This window comes from Corvus kubaryi, unplaced genomic scaffold (genome assembly GCF_017639235.1).
Source record: "Corvus kubaryi isolate FWS band 111438036 unplaced genomic scaffold, C.kubaryi_AGA036_p1.0 37266, whole genome shotgun sequence".
In the NCBI taxonomy this organism is placed as follows: domain Eukaryota; kingdom Metazoa; phylum Chordata; class Aves; order Passeriformes; family Corvidae; genus Corvus; species Corvus kubaryi.
Genome location: NW_024581081.1, coordinates 8,216,591 through 8,240,434, shown reverse-complemented (window position 1 = coordinate 8,240,434; position 23,844 = coordinate 8,216,591). Strand labels below are relative to the sequence as shown.

Here is a 23,844-nt window from a genome sequence, read left to right as displayed (position 1 = left end):
TTTGTCCCTTTTTACCTGTTACAGCTTTGTCTAACAGGCAAGGGTGGCCAGCTCCTGGAGACCTGGACTGAACAGGATCCTCGGCCAGGTACATGTGCACTTACATGAAGCTGCCTTTTCATACAAACACAAACACAAACACAAACAATTCTGGGAAATCTGGACACAGTTCATAACCACTAGGCAGCTGGACAAATAGGTTTTTTCCACTTCTGTAGTACTGCCAGCCTCCAACACTTCTCACTGTATCATCCATCTTTATTGAGAGCTGTTAATTATAGCTACAAAGTCTGTTGCCATACATGCACTTTCCTTTTTTAAAGCAGCTTTAAAGGTAGATGCCTTCGAGATATTTTGTCACAGATCTGGGCTGGAAAAAACAAAAGCAGAATTCCTTATCACTCCTTCCCAGGTTTTGTTGTTATTTTTGTTGCTTCTGTAAACATCATGGGGAATCTCTCTAGGACAGTCCCCATTTAATGAGTTTGTGCACTGGGGGTTAAGGTACTTGGTGTGGTGACCACGGTAAACAACATTCTGCAAAAAGGCCAGCTGTGAAACCTTCCATGTTATGATGACTGGAAAAACAGCAAATCCATGCTCACCTCAGCTTTCTGCTTCTCTTTCTACAAAGTAAACATGATCACACACACTTTTCCCAGTCCTTTTTTTTTCCTTTGCCAGCCATAAAATGCAGCTACTTTTCTGTTTGTGTGTGCAGGTTGTGCCTGGAGGCAGAAAAGGGAGGAGGTGACCCGCAGTCCCTTCAGTCTGGCTTGCTTTTGTCCCATGGTCTCAGTGAGTGCAGAGAGGTCAGATCATCTTGAGTAGGACCAGCATAGGTGGATTTGCTCTTGAGGTCTCCTGAGAAAAGGCCTAGCAGTGTGGGAGCTTGGCAGCTTGCTTAACTAACCAGAGGCAGTGCTAATGAAATGCAGTTTAACTACTGACCAGAGAGAGATCATTCGATGCTGTATGACACATCTTTTTCCAAGCAAAAGCCATTACATAAATACATTGTTTCATAGCACATGCCCTGTCTGCAGGTAAGAACAATTACTTCTCTTTCTAGTCCTTGCCTCAAGCACTGTTACCTCATAGGAGGCAGTTAATGTAATTATTTTGAAGCATCTGTTCAAGCCACAGCAGAGGAGACAAAAGTAATGGAACAACAAGACAGAATTACAGGACATTACTTAATTCAATCATCCTTGGAAGGATTTTGCAAACCAGGCTCAAGATTAAAGAATGTTGGTTTCTCCTGATCAAGCAGTACCCAATTTTTATTCTCGATTAGCACTTCAGAGAAGTCCAAAAGCCCAGAAGAGGTGCTTCTCAACAGATGAAGGCTCCTCAGATTAAGGGAAAGCTTTTCACAGGACATAAATTTTAAGCTCTTTTCAGAACATCATGTTCTGAAAAACAAATACAAACTCCAAGTATAATCTGTGAGGTTAAATTAGAAAGGACTGGTTTCCTAAAAAAGGACCTATGACCATTTTCTTACAAAAGCTAAGACACGAGTTCTCAGAGACAGTGTTCTGGCTGAATAGAAGGAATTAGCAAATTAGTCAAACAGAATTTTAAAAGAAATCTCTAAAAGGTATTTCCAGGAGGTTTAGAAAGGGAGGTAAACATATAAATGCCACCTTATGTCCCTGAGTCCACCATGCAGGCTTACCGTTGTGAGAGCTGCCTCCAGAGAAATTAGGACTTAGGCATTAATTTTAAATAATAAAGTGTGTGTCTGCCAGCCACTCACATCAAGAGTCTGATGTAGGTACCATACATTTGAGGGAGAGAAAAACTATCACCTTCATCATGTTCCAGGAGCAGTTTTTTAAGCTTTTCAATGGAAGACACTGAGAGGAGCAGTATCTCAATTCTAGTGAGGTGCCTAACTCTGGAATGGTGGAGGGGTCCCACTAGCAGCGAGTTTGACCACAGCCTTTCTCTTTCTCCTCACCCTCTCCTGCTGCTTACCTCACATACCTCATGTTTGTGCTTCTGCTGTATGTTTCGCTCTCCCATGAATTCTGTGGGGAAACCAGACATTCAGCGCCAAGCTGGCAGTGCTGGAGTATGCAGTGTGACACTGAGGAGCCAGCTGTGGCACATTTCCTTCCTAAATCAACCCCTGGTACTGTCTTCAGAGGAGACTGATGTGAACAGGAGGCTACTCTAGAAAAACTCTGGAGCTGTTATTTTCTCAAGAACAGGCAGCCTGTAGAGCATATTTTTGACAGCTGGCTGAGAAATTTTTGTTTCACGAGGCATAAAGACCAAGAGACCATGACATTAATCTTTAATCACCTAAGAAAACAAACCTCCCCAAAGAAGCAGTGGAAATGACGACTCACACGAGCATCTGGCAATAGGGCAGCATAGCTGTATTATGTCAAGGCAGCAGCAAGGGGCCACCTCCAGAACCCCCATGGGGTGACAGCACACCCATCCCATATCCCGTGGGGAGACACTTTCCTCTTCAAAAGGCAAGAAATAGCAGCTGCTGCAGGTTTCATCAGGAAGAGGTAACTACTTGACTTGAGAAACAGAAGTTAACAACCACATCACCCTGAGCTCTGTGGCTTGGGCTTCGGCTGAGCTAAGCCCAAACGAATGCCCCATGACCAAGCTTGATGCCATACAGACAACAGGTTGGACACTGGACACATGCCCACCAGCACTGCCACTACCACAAACATCATGCTGTTCCAGCAGAAGGCTTCCCTACTACTGCTACTTGCACAATTTGGCCTTGTCTTCAGCTAGAACCTCTGGCAGAAAAGTGCATATTCACTGAAAACAGTTGGAGAAGTGATACAGTGGTCCATCAATAACACAACACCACCAGCAGCTCAGATATCTGCGGGAGAGATAAAGATGACTACGAGTATCATAAACCTCTTGTACAATATCCACATCTTCTTTTAATTAATTGCTTTGATACCAAGCACAAAGGTGAGCCCTGACAGATGACTGTAGAGGTCAAACTGATGTCTTGCTGTAGAGATCAAACTGATTTAATCTGGAGTTACTGGTGTCTTTTGAACACAGGTAAGAATCAGATGCTCTATCTTTTAATTTCAAGTTTAATTTGTTCCTTGGTTGCTTTTTTATTTTTATTTTTCCCGAGAAGCTAATGTGAACCTGAAATGTAAAGTGATTTTATTTTGAGGAACACAAAGTAAATAGGTATTATTTTAAGGATAATGTTCTTAATTAGACAAATAGGAGTTTATAAACTGAAGTTTTTTGAAAGAAAACATGCTTCACTGGGTGACATTTGCTAAAAACACTTGCATTTGTCATGTCTTGATGCCTCCACAGCTTATTTATGACTCTCTTAATGCTGTCTGCTCTGGTGGCGAAGATCCCATCTAAGTAGTAATATAAATCAGTAGGATGCCAAAAGTTAACCACACTACAACATTTTAATGCTGCTGGGTAAGAGAGGCTCATGAACACAAACCACTGAAAAATCGATAGTAAAACAGCATCCAGTCACGCCAAATGGCTCTGACCTTTTTTTCCCCTTAGAGTTTCATGGTTGCCAGGGGTTTGGTTACCAGTGGGGTTCTCTGCCTGCTGCAGAAAAGGAGGGCAGTACCGATGGTGCAGTGAATTGCATTTCATATGAGTCAGGATCAAACTAAAGGACTCAACTCCTTGTATTACTGGGGGTGATGGCTAGTGTCTCATCTTCTCCATGGTAGCAGAAATACCTCTGAAACACGTTTAGAAACTGGCCCACATTCTCCTGGACCTCAAGTGAAGCTATGGCACTGAAACTTCAAGGCCCCTTGATTCTGGGCCCATATGCATATAGATCAAAAGTGGCTTCTGTGAAGTCAGTATGTAGGTAAATCAGAGTAAGTGAGATCTACTATGTTAGTCCTCTAGCATTGTTGCATCAGTATTTTGGCTCAGTTTCAAAGACATAGCAATACTTTGGTGTTACTTGCAACTTTTTCTTTATTTTCAAAGAAAAATCTTCAGATTCTGAAAGATTAGTGGCAGATAATTTGGGGACAATATCGAGACAAAACTCTGAATCAGTGAAAAAGAACATTCTAAAATGTTCAAATGTGGTGGCAGATCAGTGCGGGGACTGCACTGTGTTGATTTCTTCATTTGCCCAACACATCATGTGCATTCAAGGTTTCAGAAGAGATTTAGTTTTAGCTTCTGTTGTGTTCTTTAGTCCTAAAGCTTTATGAAATAAAAATCAAGATCTAAATGATAAATGAATAAATAAATAAATAATCCTGAAAACCATTCTTGAAAGTCCTTCCCTTTCCTTCTCAAAAAAATCATTAGCTAAGACCACACCATCAAAATAAACAAGCTTTCTGAGGTGTTTTTCTAAAATGGGAATAAACCCCTCTATTATTCCTCCCAGCTGGAACACAGAGGGCGAGTCTTTATAAAAGGCGTGTTTCATTCTGCCTAGACATACACAAAGCTAAGCAATATCTTGCAGAGATTTTAATTTAATCTTTCATGTAGCCAGGGAGTTTTAAGCCCTAGTGCTTTTAATTTATGTTACCTCATAAATTAATAATGTAGGTATGATGGAGGATAGCTCATCAGATTAAATGTGTCATTTTTTAAAGCAGTTTGGAAGCAAAAAGTATGAAGTACTCTTAAATGATGCATTAGGTGCACAAATCATTACATGTGTTATTTCTGGACTGGACAGTGGTTGAAATGAATAATATTTTAGTTACAGTAATTTTATTTTAAGCTAGTGAGCACTTGCACAAGAAGTAGGAGAGTGATGCTGACCCTGGCATGCTCTCCTGTGGCCTTCCAGAGCTCTCCGTATCACTCCCATGCATGCAGTCCTGCGCCATGATGTCCTTGGTAGCAACCATGGGAGAAGTTCTCTCTACGCAGTCTACACTTGGGCACAACCCTGACAGCATTTGATGGAGCTGTACAGGGAGTATAGAGCAGCTGGAAGTGAATGCATGAGTTCTGGTTTGCTATGAAGAGTGACTCTCTCCCCATGGTGTGGACACACTGATAGTCTACTTCAGCTTAAACAGCAAGTTCCTTACCATGCAATATGGTTCAATCATAAATCCTTAATACTTCACATTGTGGTCTAATACTCAAAATCTTATAAAGAAACTGAATAAACCTGCTCTTACATTCATGTCACTACAAAAGTTTGGTGGCAAATTTACAACTATTATACATGTTATAAAAAGGGGAAAAAAAAAATCTGGTTTTCTGTCATAAGTCAGCTAAAAACTGGTTTATGTCCATGATGGGTATGTTCTTCTTGTGTGACTACAAACCATAAAAATTAATGTATTTACAGCATAGCATACATACTGGTACAATACAACAGGACTTTAAAAACAGTAATAAACCATATAATCTATGTAGGAGGGACTATACATCTATTCACTGTTGCTACATTTTATGATCCCCCTTTTGTGTATTTTTCCCGGTGGTTGCTGTTTTTTATGTGCCCTTTAACTGTATAGGGAGGTACTCAAAGCACACCTGCTGGCTCCGGCGCCCTCAGGAAGGGGCGGTGTGAAAGCACTGCCTGTGCCAGGCGGAGGGGAGGCTGAGCTGCCCAGCCTGCTGAGGTGGCTGGGTAGGTCTCCTTGGGGAGCTTTGCTGCCAAAAACATTAGATACCTGTGGATTTTAGCAGCCTGTGTGGGCAAGATTTGAGAACTCCTTCTTTTTCTACCTCACTGCTAAGGTGACTTAGACATCATATTTCCACCTTCTCCCACTACCACCTTTTAATTTACCTTGTTCCAAATTCCTGCCAGAGAGCTCAGATAATATGTAAAATACAGATGAAAGTGAAGGATAAAAGAAGCAGAAAGTGATTATGCCAGTTTCTTTATAGCTCTAGGTCAGAACTGTCTTCTTTTAACTACCCAGAAGTCTATGAAATGTCTCTCTAACATGTCCAACCATGCCTGAACTGCAAGCTTTCCTGAAGATGGTGATACCTCATATGGAGCTGCAAAGTCCCTGTGTATTTCTTTCCCTATATATTTGCACACAAACATAATATGGAAAAAGGGGGAATAATCAAGAGGGGAGGCTGGACCGCAGTGCTTGGGTTTACTGATGTATACGCATGTGACATCTCAGCTGTAATGGAGCAAGCAGATGAGCAGTAAATCTTTTCACAGTTACTCTTCGTGCAGCACCACCAAAAGGCCTCAGTGTAGATAGTGGACATGCTGAGGCAGACACTATGTAAACACACAGTAAGGGGGAGTCTTCCCTCCTCTCTAAAGGACTTCTCATCCAAAAGAACAGGGAGTACAAGGAAATCAGAGGTCTGTAGTGACTTGCTCTAAACCACAGAACAAATCTGCAGCAAAGCTAGGAGCCATAGCCGCATCTCCAAATGCACACATCTTCCCTGACACCCAGAAAAACCTAAGTTAACCCTATTCAGTCTACTTGTCAGACACACAAACACACACTATTTATGAAGCCTGGGCAAGCCTACTGCTAATGATATCCCCCTGCATCCCAAACATGCTGCAGGGCTTGCACCTGCTCTTCAATTCAGCCCTCATTTAATTAATGAAAGACATAAAACTACCAACTGTATCAATTTACTGCAGCAGTAACAAGTATGATGCTCTGGGTTTTTAACCCCAGGGATCTGGCAAACCACAACCGCTCACCCCAGAATTCAGCAGTATTTAAAACATTCTCTGAGAGCAGCTGGAAAGAAAAATACTTAAAACCAAAGAAACAAAAAGGTAGTAGCTTTTAGGCTAGCATTTGTTGCTGTTTTTAGATTAAACTGTAGCTTTCTGTAACCTCCGTACTCCTCTTATCTCTGAAGCAACCACATTTGCCGTGAACAAATACAACCTGAAGACTAAAGTGCAGGAAACGTGGCGCTTATGAAAATGCCTTTAGAACTTCTGGATCCTGCTCTAGAACCTGCAGTGAATGGTCATATCCTTTATCTGCAGCCCCCAGATCATTTAAAAGACGAAGCAACCACAATGATAGTTAAGCAGTAAAATCTCGTAACCCTAGACATCTGAGGTAGAGCATTTCCTGAGTAACCTGGTTTCTTAGCTTTTTCTTGTAGTAAGTTTCCACCTTGCTGTGGCGCAGCTGGGAGCTGAGAAATGTGTACTTCTTACTGTTTACTTTTCTGAGCTACTTCATTAAAAGTCTATGAGTCCCACTGTGTAACAGAAGGGGAAAACGTTGTTCACATCCTTCCACGTATCAGGGAAGCTCTCTGACATGGGACATCTTGATGGCTGAGTCATCCCATCTGTCCCAGACACCTCTCAGGCCAAAATGAGTGGAGCAGAGCTGGGGGAGCGCTCCGTGAGAGGCAGTCTTTCAGGCAGACACAGCATCCTCAGCCTCTCACAGAGGATGGGCACTCAGGGCTTTCCATGAGTGACTCAGGCTTTGCGGGTTTGGCTTGCTATACAGACAAGGTGTGCTGAAGACAAAGTGCTGCCTTTGGTTATGACTGTACTTCCTCCCGGAAATAAACACAACAGCCCAAGTTTAACTGGGATCACAGCTTGGCCTTTGATGTCAAGGGCATAGTGCCAGGAAAATACTGCAGTACTTTTTACTCAGCTATTCAAGGCTTTGCTCTACTCCTGAGCTTGGAAAAGAAAAGCTTACTTAGCTTACTCAGAGGCTGACAGAGAAGTCAGGTAGGGGAAAGAGATATTAAAAAAAAAATTACATTTGCAGAAAACTCTTGATAAATAATAGCAGAAAATGCAGACTTTCATTACATGACTTGCACATCTCGGAAATAAATCTGAATTTCTTAATGCTGAAATGAAATCATATTAGGAATAATAACAGCACCTAGCATAGGACACACAACGAACTCAGACCATCCTTTAACAAACCTGGAGAGGAAAGCAAACACAAGTTTGATTTAACTGACTGATTTGAACAAAATGTCTGCGAAATGTAGAGCAGCATGCAAGAGCCATGGGATTAAAAACAAAAGCTCCCATACCTGTATCTTTGCTTTGGAGACTGCTTTTCAGCTGACTTAAAAACATGTCCAAGATAATACAAAGGAAAGAATAAAAAGTTCCAGTTTGTTGCAAACCACGTTAGAGTGAAGGGTGCATCGAATTTCTTAAAGGTCAGTTTTGCTAGCTGGGTGGAACCCGACCAAGAGGAGCAGACACCCAGGACCACGGCCACACCCCAGAAAATCTTCTTGAGTTGCGTCACGGAGCATTTCCAGCAGCAGCGGTTCACCCTTCCACTGCCTTCCGCCCCAGCTTGCATCTGTGCTTCGGCTGGGGCTGGAGACTCCCGGGAGCGCTCATCCCCTGCGGAGAAGAAAACACATGGCTTACTAAGGAAATCCATCCTACATTTTAGTTTTCAAATCTTAGGCCCTTCTGAAGTCACGTGGAGCTTTATGAGCAAAGGAACCCACCGGATCTTGCCACAAAATGTCCTTTGTTTTTAGATCATTGCAAAGCCTCTGGTTGAACTGAGGCATAATTAGAATGCAAATAACAATTATCACCTCTAGATTTAGAAGCTGTTGAGTAAAATGGAAGTGAAAATTACATGTTGCTTTGATGTACGTAGAAAGGCTTAACACACCACTTAAACTCGTGCTGTTAGGATGTGTAAATGAATGAAAAATATGGTATTGAGTTTAATAAAGCAGCAAAGGGGATTATAACAGCACTTGAAATTGTTATTGTCTTGGAAAATGCAGAAATGGCCAGTTTATGGAATATGGTGTTTCTTAAAAGAGAGGGAGGGCAATACATTTAATCTTGAAGTTAAGCAAAATCACTGCAACACAAATAGCATGATTAATACTGAATTGGATCACCAGGCATTTCAGTGATCCCTGGAAAAACAGGTCTCCTGTGGCTGTAGCCAGATGGCAAAAACTAGACCAACCCACAGGCTGCCCTGAAGTCCATCTCTGATCAGGCAATCCTAACTTTTTCAGTTCAAGTCCTGCACAAACTGAGACTGGACTGGAGCTTTGCCCCTTTATAACTAAGCCTAGCATGCTGCTGGAAATTTTTCTCCTAAAAAACCTTGCCCCTTCAATCCTCAAACACCAACTGTTATAGCCCTGCTATCCTACAGCTATCAGTCAATAATGTATCCAGCTTGTGAATGAATGAGCAAAGAGAGGTTAGGTGGTTGAGTTCCAGAGATCAAAACATGCTGGCAGACCTCAGCAGCAGGCCACTGCCCTTAGGGATTTCTACCTGCCTTTCCTAAATTCACCCCATTCAACATCCGCTGAAGTTGTCAGTCCCCCACACACAACACTCAGCAGTGATGTCTCTTAGAGGCTGACTGCAGTTTAGTTGGTCCATTTGCCTAAAGCAGGAAGTAACAGTAGTTCATGTTGAAATCCAGCAATCTACAACTTCAAAACTGTCCAGAATTTACTGCATGCATTGAAAGATGAAAACATGTAAGTAAAGCCAGGACAGTGAGAGACTGTATTATTGCCAAACATTTATATATGTTCAAGGCAGATGAAGAGAGGTTCACATACGAAGAAAAAAGTCCTTCCTTATCCTGGTGTGAATTAGTATTTGGAATGGAAAATCTCCTATTTCAAGGTAACATAAATTTGTATTTACATGACCTAACACATTATGAAAGAAAATTTTTTCTTTCTATGGAAAGAACTATTTAGTTATTTCTCTACAGGTAAGAAATACATTATCTGAGCTAAAAGTACCATTAGTTTGCCTGGTAAAGCTGTATTTTATAACAAGAAGGACTGTGGCCTCTGTTTGATGGCCTGATATCTAAAAAGAACGTACAGCAGCAAAGATATAAACATCTAGCCTTTTTGTGTGGTTTTCAGAGAGATAGGGATGTTTCTGATTTCTCCACTTATTTCAGTTTTCAATAGAAGATTGTGTGGGCAGCCTCCCACATAACAAGAGATGCACCAGCAAGCCAATGAACTGTCCAAAGTTAATGTGACCTTGTATTAAACACATAATGGAAAGGTTACAAGTTACCTGCCAAATGTTTCAATTGAAAACAGACTGCCTGAGAAGACTTGGCTCATTCAAAATAATTCTAATGCATTTTCTTAGTAATACTTTGCTTGTAACTAATGCTTCTTGCCTCACTTGCTGCACAGACCAGTGTCAGGGTTCAGTTTATACCAAACAATGGAACACTCATTTATTTTAACCTCACCACGTAATGGGCAGTTGCCAGCACTCTCTTTGCTGTCCACCACGCAAGTCCTGCAATGATTACCACATTTTTCCTTTCCACTCAAGATCTTCTTCCGAGCATTGTCACTGCAACACCAAACACTTCACACACCCCAACAAACTCCAGCATCCTTCTTCCCATGGATCACTGGGATTTCTGGGCACAGAATAAATGAATTCAGGAAGCCAGTGTGCCAAACAAGAGCTTAAGAGGAGTTTGTGCCTCTGGGTCAATGCAACTGCACTCAGAGTTTACATTTTTGAAACTACTTGGACACGTAGGCAAAAATGGTCCTCCTTCTAGAAGACAGCCAGTGAGGTATCTGCCATTCCCATCTTTCTGCAGTTAGTCCCCTGGGAAACAGGAAACCAGGATTTAAACCACTCCTGCTGAAGATATTTAACATTAGGAACGTGCCTAAAGCCACTGGGGTATTTTAAGATGAGTAGGTGCTCTGAATCACAGCACTGAAGCTGTGTTATTTCTTCTAATATGAGAATCAATCACAACTCTACCATCTGACACTCAAGATCTGGCAATAAAGTGTTGATAGACAGCCCACTACAGACACTGTGGTGAAGATCTTCCCCTCATGAAGGGCTGAAGCCACCTGCCCAGATCCCCATTGTACTGTGCATGTACACAGGAGTCAGCAGTTCACCTGGACAGCTTGCATGCCTTCTACTCTGTTTCATGGCAATTACTCCCTAAAGCTGAACTTTACTGATGCTTTCTCTGCTACATAGGCAAAATTACTTGTCCAGGTATATTTAATTTTGTGTTAAACACACCAACAGAAACATTTGCTTTCAGCAATAGACAATACTGCATGCATAACTTCTAAAGGGACCTTGCACCTGAAAGGTTAACTTTCTAGGGATGCTCGTTCTCTTGATGCTTTTACATCCTGGAGGGACTAAAAACTTATCCCAGGCACAGTGGATTTCATAATGATAGGGGTAAAAACCACTGTCTGATGATTAACAGTTACAAGCTGAGACTTGTAATATCTCTCAATATCTGTAGTATCTATCAGTGAAACTCATGATTGCTTGTGCCACAGCCTTTTCCAGTGGATGCACCACTGACCTGGAGAACACCTGGGACATAATCTGCCCCCAAAAAACAGATTGTCTTTGGAGATGGCGGACACGACAGATGATATACACTCATGCGGTCTCATCCTCTCATTTACTGTGGAGAGCACTTGCCTGCCAGCTGGCAAACACAAAACCCAAAGCTGTAGTTTGCCTTGTCAAGTGCCTGTGTCTCTCCTGGGGACATTTTCCTTACCCGAACCACAGGTGCACTGTTGGGGTGACATTAAACCCACACATGGCTGAAAAGCTCCTCTCTAACACTGCACAAGGGCACAAGGGTCAGCTGGCAACAGAATACACATGAATTTAAAGATGGCAAAATGTCTTTTTAGAATTGATAAGGCAGGGCATTGAAGAATTTTATTTCTGCAGACTTTTAATGGGTTTCTTCCATTGCTCCTTGCAGCAGACTGCTCTATATGCTACTGTATCCCCCAAAAGAACAAATTAAGATACTGAGGTAGAGGGAAAAGTGCCTATCTTGCTTTACTAATTTTGGTTTTTCATTGTCCCTTTTGTTCATTCATTTTCCTTTGTCATAAATCCCAAATGGGACCATTCCTCCTCCCTCCCTTTCAGTCCAACCTCTCTCCCATGGCATTCAGAAACAAAGGAAGGAAATCATCTCCAAAGCTACCGCCAATGCCATTAACCATGGAGATGCCCAGCTCCAGAAAACTGCTGTCCTTCTGTTTCCTCTGTTATGGCTAAGACCCCCCCCTCAGTTGACTTCAGATACCTCTAGCAGGGCCATCTATACCTGAGCTTTTTACTCCACAGACCCAGCTAAAGGCCATGAAGCAAAAGAGGCATGGTTAGGCACTACACCTTTAAAGCTTTAAAGGTAACACCTTGAAATAAGCTGTCCAGGCCTCTTCTGAAGTCTGTACAAGAGTCTTACGACTCCTGTGCACAGCTAGATAGCTATAAACTTACGGTAGGACCACACTGTACCTCAATGTGTATGTTAAAAATGTGATACTGATAAAAACCAAGGGTGGCATTCATCTTCTTAGTTTGAGACATCTGCTATGCCGATTTGTGTATCTGAGACGGTGATTTACACTTTCTGCATAGTTAGTAGACAGAAAAAAGACATTTCCATAGCACGATTTATCCCCTCCTAAAGAAGATGATTAAAACGAGCCAGATGAATCACTCTCTCTAAGCGCTTGTTTCTCTCCACCAGCTCTAAACAGTCTGGGGCGACAAGCTGGAAGTAGGTGTCTCTGGTGTGGGTGTCTGAAGCTGGGTGAGATGAGTCCCACCTCTCCACCACTGCTGTCAGGAACAGAGAGTAAAGCCACCACAGACAGCGCTGGTGGACTTGGAGCTGTGCAGTGCCACACGAACATATTTAGCTGTCATCAGTGACCTGCTTTAGCTGTTGTCAGCTAGTCAGCAACTCAGGGAAGGAAGTATTACACAAGAGCTGGGTGCCCTTTCTAGTCCTTCAGAGTGAGAAAGTGACCCTTACAGACTAAGGTCCTGCCTATTAAGGACCAAAACATGTACCTAATGATAATGCACAACTCTTCTAGGTTCCCCAGGCTAGGAACGTGCTTTGGAGTAAGCATATTCTTAAACAGTCCTTTAAATCAGGCTTCTGGAAAAAATTCTGGTAAAAAGAACCCTCACAGGTCTCTCTGACAATTACAAATGAGACATCCTGAAGGTATTTCCATTTTGCCAGCCTGTCAAATGTTTTGTAACTGCTTGAGCATTGCGCAAAACAAATCTGCTTGCAAAAATACATGCTTATCGTAAAGAGGGGAGGAGGAGCTGAGGCAAGTCCTGTAAGACAGTGTCTGACCCTCAGGATGGTTAGAGCTCTAGAAACCTGTGACATGCAGGGGGATCAGAGCTGGATACTACCCAAGGCATATTCTCACAGCCTTGAATGCTGTGTGACTTCTTCACCCAGTATCTACTACAGGGAGAGATCAGTGGAAGACAATTAGTTCCAACATACCTGAGAACACACACAACAGCTTCTGATGGTGGTCTTCTGGACACCCAATATTATTTGCCTCAGTAGCAGACTCACAAACTCCTCAAATTTTGTTTTTATCCTGTTCCTGCCTATCACAGTTTTACCCCGTTCCTACCACACCAACCATGCATTACTTAGGTGTTCAAGGTTTTTGAGCTAAACTGATAAAAACCAGCTGAAGCATGATGCTGGGAGGATGAAATACCAAATTCATGAAGTGATTTACATCTCTAATTACCACTGTAGTTGTCTAAACCTTAAATGTTAATATTTGTTCAGATCTGTTGCCTAGGCATTTTTTTTGCAGTCAGTCAGGTTAAAGAGTGAGGTCTCAGGGACTCACTTGTGGCCTAGCAGACCACCCAGCACCTAGTGCAGCTTTCTTGTGCCATTGTCAGTGATGGCCTCTCCTTTCACAGGTCATCCTGGTGTCTGGTTTTGAGAAACTGTTAATATTTCATTTGGGGAGCCAGTAATCTCCATGTATCAACCTTCCTGCACAGATGTAATGAGAGCATGCTCAGCCTAACTTCTGCATCAAGGGACATTCCCTCATTTTCCAAATTAGGTCTAGCTTTGCCAAAACTGTTTGTAGCAGCTGTAACCTCCTCCCAGTCCCACTAGAGCTCATCAGATGCCAAAGAATCTGTTCCTGGGCATGCCAAAGGACCATGACTTCTAACACCTATATGCCTCTCTTACACCCAGACTCTGTCAGGATTCAAAGACACATTTAAGTTTTCATCTCTCATTTTAGGAGTCATCTCCAGTATGTATTTCCATTCTGTATTTGAAGTAGTCACTGGAACAAGGCTAGGCCCTCACTTTTTCTCCTCTGGGCAAATGACCTCCTGAATTTATGGTTTCCTGATAAGTAAGGATGTTTTCTCTTCTAAGCCAACCAGTTTTGCTGGTATCTGGGTTCTCCTGGCCTTGGAGGGCCTGTGGACACTCTCTTTGGCAGATGGATTTCCTGCTCCTAGCAGAGGGGTGGAAGGCTGCTCTATGCACTAAGCTACTGAAGAGGGACACACACTCCTCCTCCACTTTTTGAAGGAAAGGTTTCAGCCACTTAGCTGCCAACTCAGCTCTGAAACAGAGTTGTAAGTGCTAAAGAGAGTGAGCAATAGTCAGAATAGGCATCTTAGATGGCATAAAGGACAGCATAATCTATTGGGCAAACTAGATGATTCATCCTGCAGCCTCACCAGTGTTCTCTGGCAGTGCTCAACAGGCACATTGATAAAGGAGGTGCAGGTACCCTTTCCAGGTTTTGAAGAATCTCCCAATAAAATCCCTCTCCAAAGGGCCTTACAGAAAATGGGCAGACAGGGAAAGTGCTGGAATGGATAAAAGGCTCAGTACAGGACAGGAAACCAACGAGGAGTATACACAGCAATAGGGGAAGTGGCCAAAGCTCTGCAGAGCTTTGCTGTGGGAACCGCACTCTTCACCATTAACCACAGGTAACCGGAGCAAGGGAGTGAGCCACAAGGCAACAAAGTTTCCTAATGATGTGAAGTTAGGCAGGTCAGCAAGGGCAATGGCCAGCTGCAGGGGATGACAGACTATGTGACCAGGTCATACATCAGCAGATGGAGAAGTGTGCTGATAAAGAGGTGCAGGTGGGAGTAAACAACCCACATGCTGCATGCTCAGTGGCCACTGCCATTAGGGATTATGAGCTCTTCGCACACTGCTCTGTGGAAAAGGGCAACTCAGTGTTCAAGAGCAGCAAAAAAAGCAAAATAACTGCCAAAAATTACTAGGAACAAAACAGAAAAAAGAAATCTTTTCCTACATCTGGGGAAGCTGCAACTGTCAGCACACCCACACTGTGAGATGAGTGTCAGGCTAGAAAATACATGTTCCTGTTCAATTCCACCAAGCTGGAGGCAGGACCCGATGGACTTTTGGTCAGGCCCCATATGGCAGCTGCGTGTGATTTCTGAGGAAGCTGCTCTCGGGTTCCTACAGAAAAGCTGTGAGTCCCTGTGGGTGGCTGGTGGGTGGGAATGTAATACAGCATTGGAATGACTGGGTTTGCTCACATTTCCCCAGTTTTCCAACCACAGTCAAGGCTGAAGGTCTAAAAGATCAGTAGTCTATTTTTTGTTGAATATTAATTAACGTATCATAATGGAAAAATGCCAAAACCCCCAAAAATTTTATTAAATCAGTTTTTAAATTAGAATATTTGGTCAACACAGCATTGCACATATGGATTTTTAGATGCTATTTGAGAGAAGTTTAAAGTGCTTTCTTTAAATACTTTGCTCTTAGAGTAAGAGAAAAATAATTTTACTTAATTTGATTGTGAAATAGCATGACTAATACAGAAAACAGTTTTAAAGTCCACAATAGAATTATTTTAAAGAACAAGCCCAGGGTATTAACCTATTAGGTCAGAAGGTCTGAATTGGCTTGAGGCTACAGAATAAGGGACGGAGGTATATGAAAATAGGGAAAATTGCATGAACACAAACTCAAACCAAGAAAAAAGCATTCTGAGTTCAGACCTTCTTCTGCTATTGAAATTCATAGTATAAATGAATTAATTATAAAAGTAAAGTGTTATGATAATCTGTGCAGGATATTCGAACTTGTCTGATCTTCTCACCTTAATTTCAGCAGGGTAGAAAACAGGACTTTTGGTTCACTGACAATCAAGGTGATTCTCATCTGTGGAAATCTGTCCCATATTACTGATATCACCAGATCGTCCATATAGTTTGATTTGTATCTAATAGGCCTAAGTTTCTTGTAGCAGGTACTCTCATATTCTGAAGTATTACTCACAGATACAGTGGATTTTACCACTAAAGGTTATTATATATGAATTCCTGTTTTATCCTGTGCTAAATATTGTATCTAAACTTACTAAGAGCTGGAATTAAATAACCTCCACACATTTTTTGAAGATATGCCAAATTCTCCTCCCTAGTATACATATGCCTTTCTGCCTCTGTCAAATGTGCCAGCAAGGCTTGCTGCAAAATATATATTCTAATTCCTGTTAGCGATATAAAGAGAACTGAGAAGTTATCAACTTCATACTGCAGCAATTTGGACTTTAATCCATTTAATTTATCTTCAGAGGCAACTGCCTTGAAATTCTATTAAAAGTCCTGCATTCGAATGGGCTCATTACGATACTCTACTTTGAATTTTATGAGGTGAGGAGTTCCCCTAAATACTGTCCCTAAATTCATGACTGGAGTCCACAGTCATGGAAGAAAATGGAAGATACTGGGTGCTTTTTACAGTAGCAGCATTGTGGGACTGGAAAGTAATCACCATAAAAGCATGCAAACAGTAACCCTGATTATAAGTTACATATTCTTAATATTATTCTGCATTCCATTCTTGAATAAAAATTGCACTGAATCTTACAGTGAGTTACCCGGTCACTGGGAGTTTCACCACTTACTTTGAGGAGTTATGGAAGCAAAACTTCTATTAGAACAAAAGTCAGATATGACCAAAACTGTGTTCTGGGCAAATTTTGATCAGTCTTTTCAAATTTTAGACTGAACAGAGGGTTGAGAGGTGGTAACAGACCAGACTGGATTCTCTGCAGGCAACTACTGTAATAATTATCCAGGCATTTGAGTGCTACATGTCTTTCTTCAGTAACAGTTTTATCTCCAAGGGAATTCAATTACTTATATACCAATAGAAAGAGCACATTTATATCGGTGCATATATACAGGGAGGTAAGTGAACTCATGCTAACTGTGGAGGCTCTGCTAACTGCACTGTATCAAAAACAAGACAGTGTTCTTTCTTCCTTATGGAGCTTTCAAAAATTCAGAGCTGCCTGGCTTTCAGGTAAGCACAGTTTTCGACAGAAGACTCTGCTGTAGCCCATTTATTTCTTCCATAGTGAATTCCATCTCCACCTGATTTTTCTCCTAGAATCTAAAGGCTTAACCTGCTATTGACCTCAAACACAATGCTTTTCTTAGGTCCTAAGTTCAGGTCAAAATAGTTGGAGCATCTGTTCTCTGTCAACCAACAACCAGATTCTAGTGTGGACTTGACACGGACTTGAGCATGCTCACAGTGGTTAGAGGAATGCACATCTATCCATAGAAGTCCCCACATGATTTACTCAATGATCAACTGGAAGAAAGAAGAGATGCCTCCAGCAGCAAACTCATCAAAATCTGAGCCTCCTTTGAAAAAATACAGGTTTGGCTAGGCCCATGTGGGCACTGAAGTACTCAGTATAACTCCAAGCAAAAATACATTACATGCAAAAATTCTAGTTTCTATTTTCTCTCTGATACTTGCCTCGTCCTCTTTGCAGTGAGAAAGGCTTTTGCAACCCACCATTCCTCACTTGTTTCAGTCAGCTACAGAAGACAGACTCATGCCTTTTTCAGTCACAAATAAAATATTACCCTTGCTGAGAGTTGTGCTGGGGAATTTGAGGTGATTGGGGAAAAGGCACTTCTAGCTCTTACCTCCTCACTTCTGTACTCTCCACGACTGAATGACAAGGCTTACAGGGCTCACACTTGTCTGGGTTTTTTCAGTTGAGGAGGCTTGCGGTCAGAAGTAGTGATACTGAACAAAATGTATACCTAATACTTCCAGAAGAGGCAACAGACAACTTTTGTATAACCAAAGGGTCCTTGATCTCGTGTCAAAATTCATGCCTTGAGTAGGGCTCACAAAATTTCCAGGCTGGGTACCTCTGCATTATGTCCACATAGAGCGGATCCATGTGTTTGGAACCAGGCAGCTAACATAGGAGGTGGTACCTGATTTCTCCAATAGATGGTAGGCAGCTCTGCCTAGAAGGAAGCCAGCTCTGCTCTGCTAAAAACACCTTGCTTCCTTTTGCCTTTGATCTTGTGCCGCAGTGGCTGTCAGCAAAGTTCAGTGAAGACTACAAAGTAAATCTACTCTTTCATTGGCCAAATTCCTGCTTCCGCAGGATGCTATCCAGGTCTGCAGTGGCATCTCACAGTTTATAATTAACAAAGATTAACTGGGCTGTGGACTAAAGGTTGGCAGTGCTGCTCCAGCCAAGCGGAGAGAGCTGCTTACTACATAAGTGAATGTGCTGTACTGCATATAATGTGCTAGGAAAGCAACAACATAAATAATCCTATATATGAGCCTTGCTGCTGGGAAATTGCTGGGGAATACATGTTGAGATAACTTAGGCTTGTATGTTGAACTAGGAGTCTTTTTGGAACTCCGGCTCTTACACTCAGCTGCTACAAATCCTACTGTTTACAATTGTCAGCTGTTAGGAAAGAGGGATAAAATTTCTTTTACAAGACATATAAAATTAAAATACGGGAGTGAATAATGTATTCTGGTGACTTCATATTTATTTTTTACTGGTTCTTGTTCCAGCTTCTCATGGGAGAATCTATAATTAAATAGGTGGATTAGTAATCTGCTTATTTTTTGAAAGCAAATGCCTAAATTGATTCAAGATGACTACAAAATGCACCTTACTTCATTTAGGGATAAGTGGGTGAAATGTAATGGTCTGTGATCTATGGAAGGACTGAGAAGATGATCCAGTGGATGCTGTCATTCTTAAGTTCCATCATTGTAAATGAAACTACTGTTTGTCCATTGTGTGTACATACTGTCTCATTGCAGCCACTAAGGTAAGGAAGCTTAGATAAATCTTTAATAACTTATCTTTCTGCTTTGTGATGCATTAAAACTCCTGCTCTGGCCTGAGTTTAGAACCTCAAAATGGTCTTATTTTATTTTTGCATCATTTGTGGAGGGGACACAGTGCAGAAGTAATGAGTCACCTCCAAACCTATACCTTATGAGTTTGCACAGGCGAAATGGTAGCTGAAACAACCAGTGGGACATGATCAAAGATGAGCTAGAGGGACTCCCCAGTGAGTAAGCTAGCACAGCTAAGAGCAGCTCATTTTGAGGCTGTTTAAAGCCTAAGAAAGAATGGTGCCATTTGGGAAGTGAGCCAGTTGTTATGCAAGAAAAAACTCCTCATGCCTTTGGAACAAGATCTTGGCTATCTGATCAAATATGCTGTTGTGCTAACTGAAAATACTGCAAGGTATACAAAAATTGGGCAAAAGCTGCCTTGGGCCAAAGCCAGAGTGTAATTACTGCCCATGTGTACTTAACACTCAGTACCCACAGTAAGCATGGAAGAGGGTACTGCTTTTCCGTCAGCTGAGTAAGTGACATTATCATTATCCTGCGGTAACCGCGTGCGTCCTGCTAGGTCTAGTGGAGAAGCAGACACACAGCAAACCTAAACCCCCATTCATGCGAACTTGTCACTGTCACCTTTACCAGTTCCTGTCAGGAGAGGGAGAAAACTGCTACCATAGCTAAGGAGAAAGAACCAGGTGGGTTAAAGTGCCCTGATGCTCACACTGAACACTGTCTCCTGTGCAGAGAGGCAGCCTGAACAAAAGCAAAACACTTTGCAAGTTAAGTTCTCCATGCAGAAGCCAACACACATTCCTTGCCAAGGCCGCTTCAGTGGGGAAGCACACCCAAACCAGCAGCCCTAGCTGAGCCACCGAAACACCGGCCTCTGCTGCCCGCCAGCTGCTCTGTTTTCCAGGATGCACGAGCACTGTGTAGATCTGTCATGTATCGCTTTCATGGGAAAAAGACCAGTGGCCACCAAATCTTGCTTCTACAGATGTGAAATCCTGGGTGAGATGTTCACAGGGTCTGCCCTAGTGCTCAGTGGTACAAACATTTCCTGACTACCAAAACCTTTGGATGCTGCCAGCAGAACACTGCTAATAGCTACACAGTATTTATCCAGAAATACAATTATGCTGCATTTGAGCTTATTTCCCAAAAAGGAAGCTTTAGTCACTGATTTCAATAAATGAAGGCTTCTCTAATCCCCATTGCATCTGTTCATGGCCCTCTCATGGCCAGAAAGGTATACATGGGAAGTTTGGGGGTCTGTTCCTATCTGCTGTAGGTCTTTTCTTGCCTGCTCTGTGAAAAGATGTGCTGCTTGTTTTCAGGCAAGTTGCTTCATTCTGCAGTTTCTCAGCTGCTCCATCTGCAAAATGAGGATAATAAGAATCTCATCTCTTAAAGAAGCTGACTGCTACTCATGGAAGTTTTTGCTGTGCTTGGGATCTTTAGTTTGTGCTTGCTAAAGAAGTGAAAAAGATTTATTATTAAAGCGATTACAGTGTTGATATGCTTCTGATGAATTCCCTGTAGGCATGCAAATATACTAAAGTCCAAATTTATTTCTCATTCGTACTTATACAAATTCCCTACAACTCCAGTGATGCAGGCCAGGTTACTCCAGCTGAACATGTGGCAGTATCTGGCTCCACAGCAACTCCGTTTAGATGTTTATGCACAATAATTGATTGCAGAGAGATGTCATTTGCCCTATAAGAAACTTTGAATATCACCAGTCACTCATTCCTGATAGAACAGTGCAGAGGAAATGTGCTATATGGGGAGGCTGCAATAGCATTTCCTTGGTGCTGAAAGCCTGGAAATAAGCAGCTCCAAGTAGGGGCTAATTAAATGGAGGATGTGTTTTCTCTGGTGTGGTGATAGTTCCGCAGCTCTTTGTCAAAGCTGATATTACCTGTCTCTGCAAGATCCCAAGATGCAGAGCAAGAATGGAGATATTTACCTTCCCAAGGGAGAGAAGTCAGTCCTCAAAGTACACTGTGCTTTCATGTACAAATAGGGTGAAACCAGTCAACTGGCTGGTCTGAGAGGAATGGCCACTGCAGTGTGGACAGAAATTGGTAAGAAAAACAACAACACAAGGAAGAACAAGCAGAAATCAGGCACCAAGCCTACATTTCTCAAAATGTGAAGGGTGTACAATGGTACCAGGCACAGAAAACACATGGTAGGGTTACTGTCTGCCTAAGCAATGCATGTAGACACAGTTGTCTTGAAAAGTGCTGGTACAGCAGGCTCCAAGCATACTGATGATTCAATCTCTGAAATAATTCGAAATGGCAGTCACGCTTCTGAATGCACAGAGTCCTTATCTTCCTTTTAAAGCAAAGAAGCCACTGCACCGCCAGGAAAATAGAAGGAATGCTAGAGGGCTTTACAGCAATGCATATCAATGAAAGGCTCCTCTTGGCTAACCATCCTAGAATGAAACATATTCCTAGTGGTTCTGCCAAAGATCCTTGAAACGCTTTGATGGTGGTTGATAGGGGAGAAAATAATCATAACTATGAAGCAGATGAAAGTTTTTGCTGTCTTGCTCTTGTAGCATTATCTGTGCCTTTGCAATGGACTTGGATTACCAGAGGAAGGCAAATCTTTGCCAGAGGTACGGCAGCCAAGCCCAGGGAAGTCAGCAATCCACAGCGTGCCAGCTGCCTCACTTTATTTTTGCCTATAACTATGTCTTGGCTTTTTTTTTATATGGCTTTAACACCAGCTGGCAAAATTAGTCAATGTTAGTCTGAAACGAAATGTTGTCAATTGATTTGGAAAAGGAAGCGCTCAAACAGCCAGTCTGTTTCACTAAAGAGAAGGAAAGTAACTCTGGGCCCTATCATACACCATCAAGGCAATTTAGATTTTTGCCACTGATGATAAAGGAAAAAGGAATCTGAAGTAAAGAAAGAAAAGTCCAACTAGGTCAACAAAGTCCCTGGTGGGCAGCAACAGGGTATCTGAGAGCTGGTATGCAGAGCAGACATGGAAATGCTTGAAAGGATTCAATTTTATGGCACAGTGAAAGATTGCTCTGCTTCTATATAAGGTAGGTAATAAACTGTATTTGAACTGGTAAAAGAGGAATGAGATGACCCACATTTCAAAGCTGGAACCTGGTAGGTTATTATTATTTATGATTCATAAAGCTTGTGCAGTGCACCAAAAGAAAGGGAGGCAAGCTCCTTGCCCAGAGGAGCCTCCAGTGCAACCTTGAGAGAAACACTCTACTGTGCACGGGGTCAACTCCAAGAGCTTTTTAAAATTCTAATTATAGTGTAATGAAGACCAGGCCTGCTCTTTCCATCAAAAAACTGGGATCCTTTTTCCTATCTCTGCAGTAGGTGGTTATGGGAATGCAACAGCTGAATATTCTGTGAACTGAAATAAGAACCTTCAGGTACTCCTTACTTTCCACTCCTACTTGCTGATTTTAGTTCCTTTTCTCCTCTTGCACATTTCTGCATTTTCTCATTTTCTGCTCCACAGAGCTTTTGCTACCATTTTTTTCTTTTCCTCTATTCATTTCTCAGTTTTTCAATATTAGTTTTTTCTTTTTCATGAGCTTTCTCTGGAGTCTCACATTCACATTTCACCTCTTACTGTTCAATCATTCCCTTTTTTAGCTGTTCTTCCTCTTTGCCTCACCTTGCTCATCCCTCTTCTGCCTCTCCTCCCTCCATTCCCCCTGGGCGACATCTTTCTTTCACCAACTCCATTCTCTCAACCAACAACCAAATACCCCAGTGGTATCTCCCAGACCATCAGCTTTCTCTTTGCTCTTCCTTCAGGAACTGAGCTCTGTATCTGTCCTTCAGACGGACTCCTCTTCCTGACCTGCACCCTGCCTTTGCATCACCCCTCCATCTCTAAGACGTGCCTTACAGGTTTCTACCCAAGAGAACAGCTTCTCATCCCAGACCTCAGATTTCTCCGTGGAACCCTCCTGAGCACATCAGCGTCCTTTTCAAGGTCCCCTGCCATGATCCCTGAAAAGACTTTAAAGGTCCCTGTGATCCCTAAAGGTCTGCCAACCCCCACTGCTCTTTGACTCTTATGTCCCTCCTGGCCATAAGACTCCAACTCCACGGCTACCATGCAGCTGGATTGGCAAAGAGAGGTGAGGACAGATGGCTGGAACACGGGGCTGCGTTCCTCACATCGGGAGAGCAAATCTGCCGAGCATCTTCCTTCCCTCCTGCCAAGGGTCCTGCAATGGCAGGTACTTGCCCACGGGTTTGGGGGCTGCTCTCGAGCTCCGAGGGGAGCTCCAGAGAGGTGCTCTGCCTCTGGAGCATGGGCGAGGAAAGACCCGGAGCTGAGCAGGGCGGTGGACAGGGGTAAATGCCGGCGATGCCCGGCGGCGGGGGAGCTGCACGCTCCGTGGGTCCCCACCGCCCGCTCACGAGTCGCGCAGTCCCCCGCCGCTGGGCATCGCCCGAGCACCGCACTCGGTCGCCCCGGAGCATCCCCTGTCGCGGTACCCGGTCTCCGCGGAGCATCCCCCGTCGCGGTACCCGGTCTTCCCGGGATACCCCCGTCCCGCTCCCAGCGACGTCGTTTACCTTCCACTTTGGTGAGGGTGAGGACGGGGCTGTTGCAGGCGCTGAGCGGGGCCACCCTGGCCGAATGCTTCTTCATGGCGAGCCCGTCGCCGGCGGCAGCTCCCCGCCGCCCCGCGCCTACATCCTGGCGCCGCCGGAGCCCTCCTCGGCGGCGCTCCCCGCTTCGGCTCCCGGCCCGCCGCCCTCTGCCGCAGCACCGGGCGGCGGGGGCTGGGGCTCGCCCGCCCGCCCGCTGCCGCTCGGGGCTGCTGCAAACCCGACGTCACCGGCACGGCCCC

At 43.2% G+C, this 23,844-nt stretch overlaps 1 protein-coding gene across 2 annotated transcripts in view; it reads right to left on the bottom strand.

Moving 5' to 3' along the window:
* The window catches only part of SLC35F3 (solute carrier family 35 member F3), a 168,369-nt gene that overhangs the window by 38,377 nt on the left and 106,148 nt on the right, over positions 1-23,844 (bottom strand). The window contains exons 1-2 of one of the 2 annotated variants that reach the window (XM_042025263.1): positions 23,567-23,768; positions 8,005-8,329 (exon numbers count right to left, since the gene is read on the bottom strand). In XM_042025263.1, coding sequence (XP_041881197.1) covers positions 8,005-8,329; positions 23,567-23,642 — 401 coding nt within the window. In that variant the 5' untranslated portion in view covers positions 23,643-23,768. Of the gene's footprint in view, positions 1-8,004; positions 8,330-23,566; positions 23,769-23,844 lie in introns of those variants that run through there. The other variant, XM_042025262.1, reaches the window with a different exon arrangement.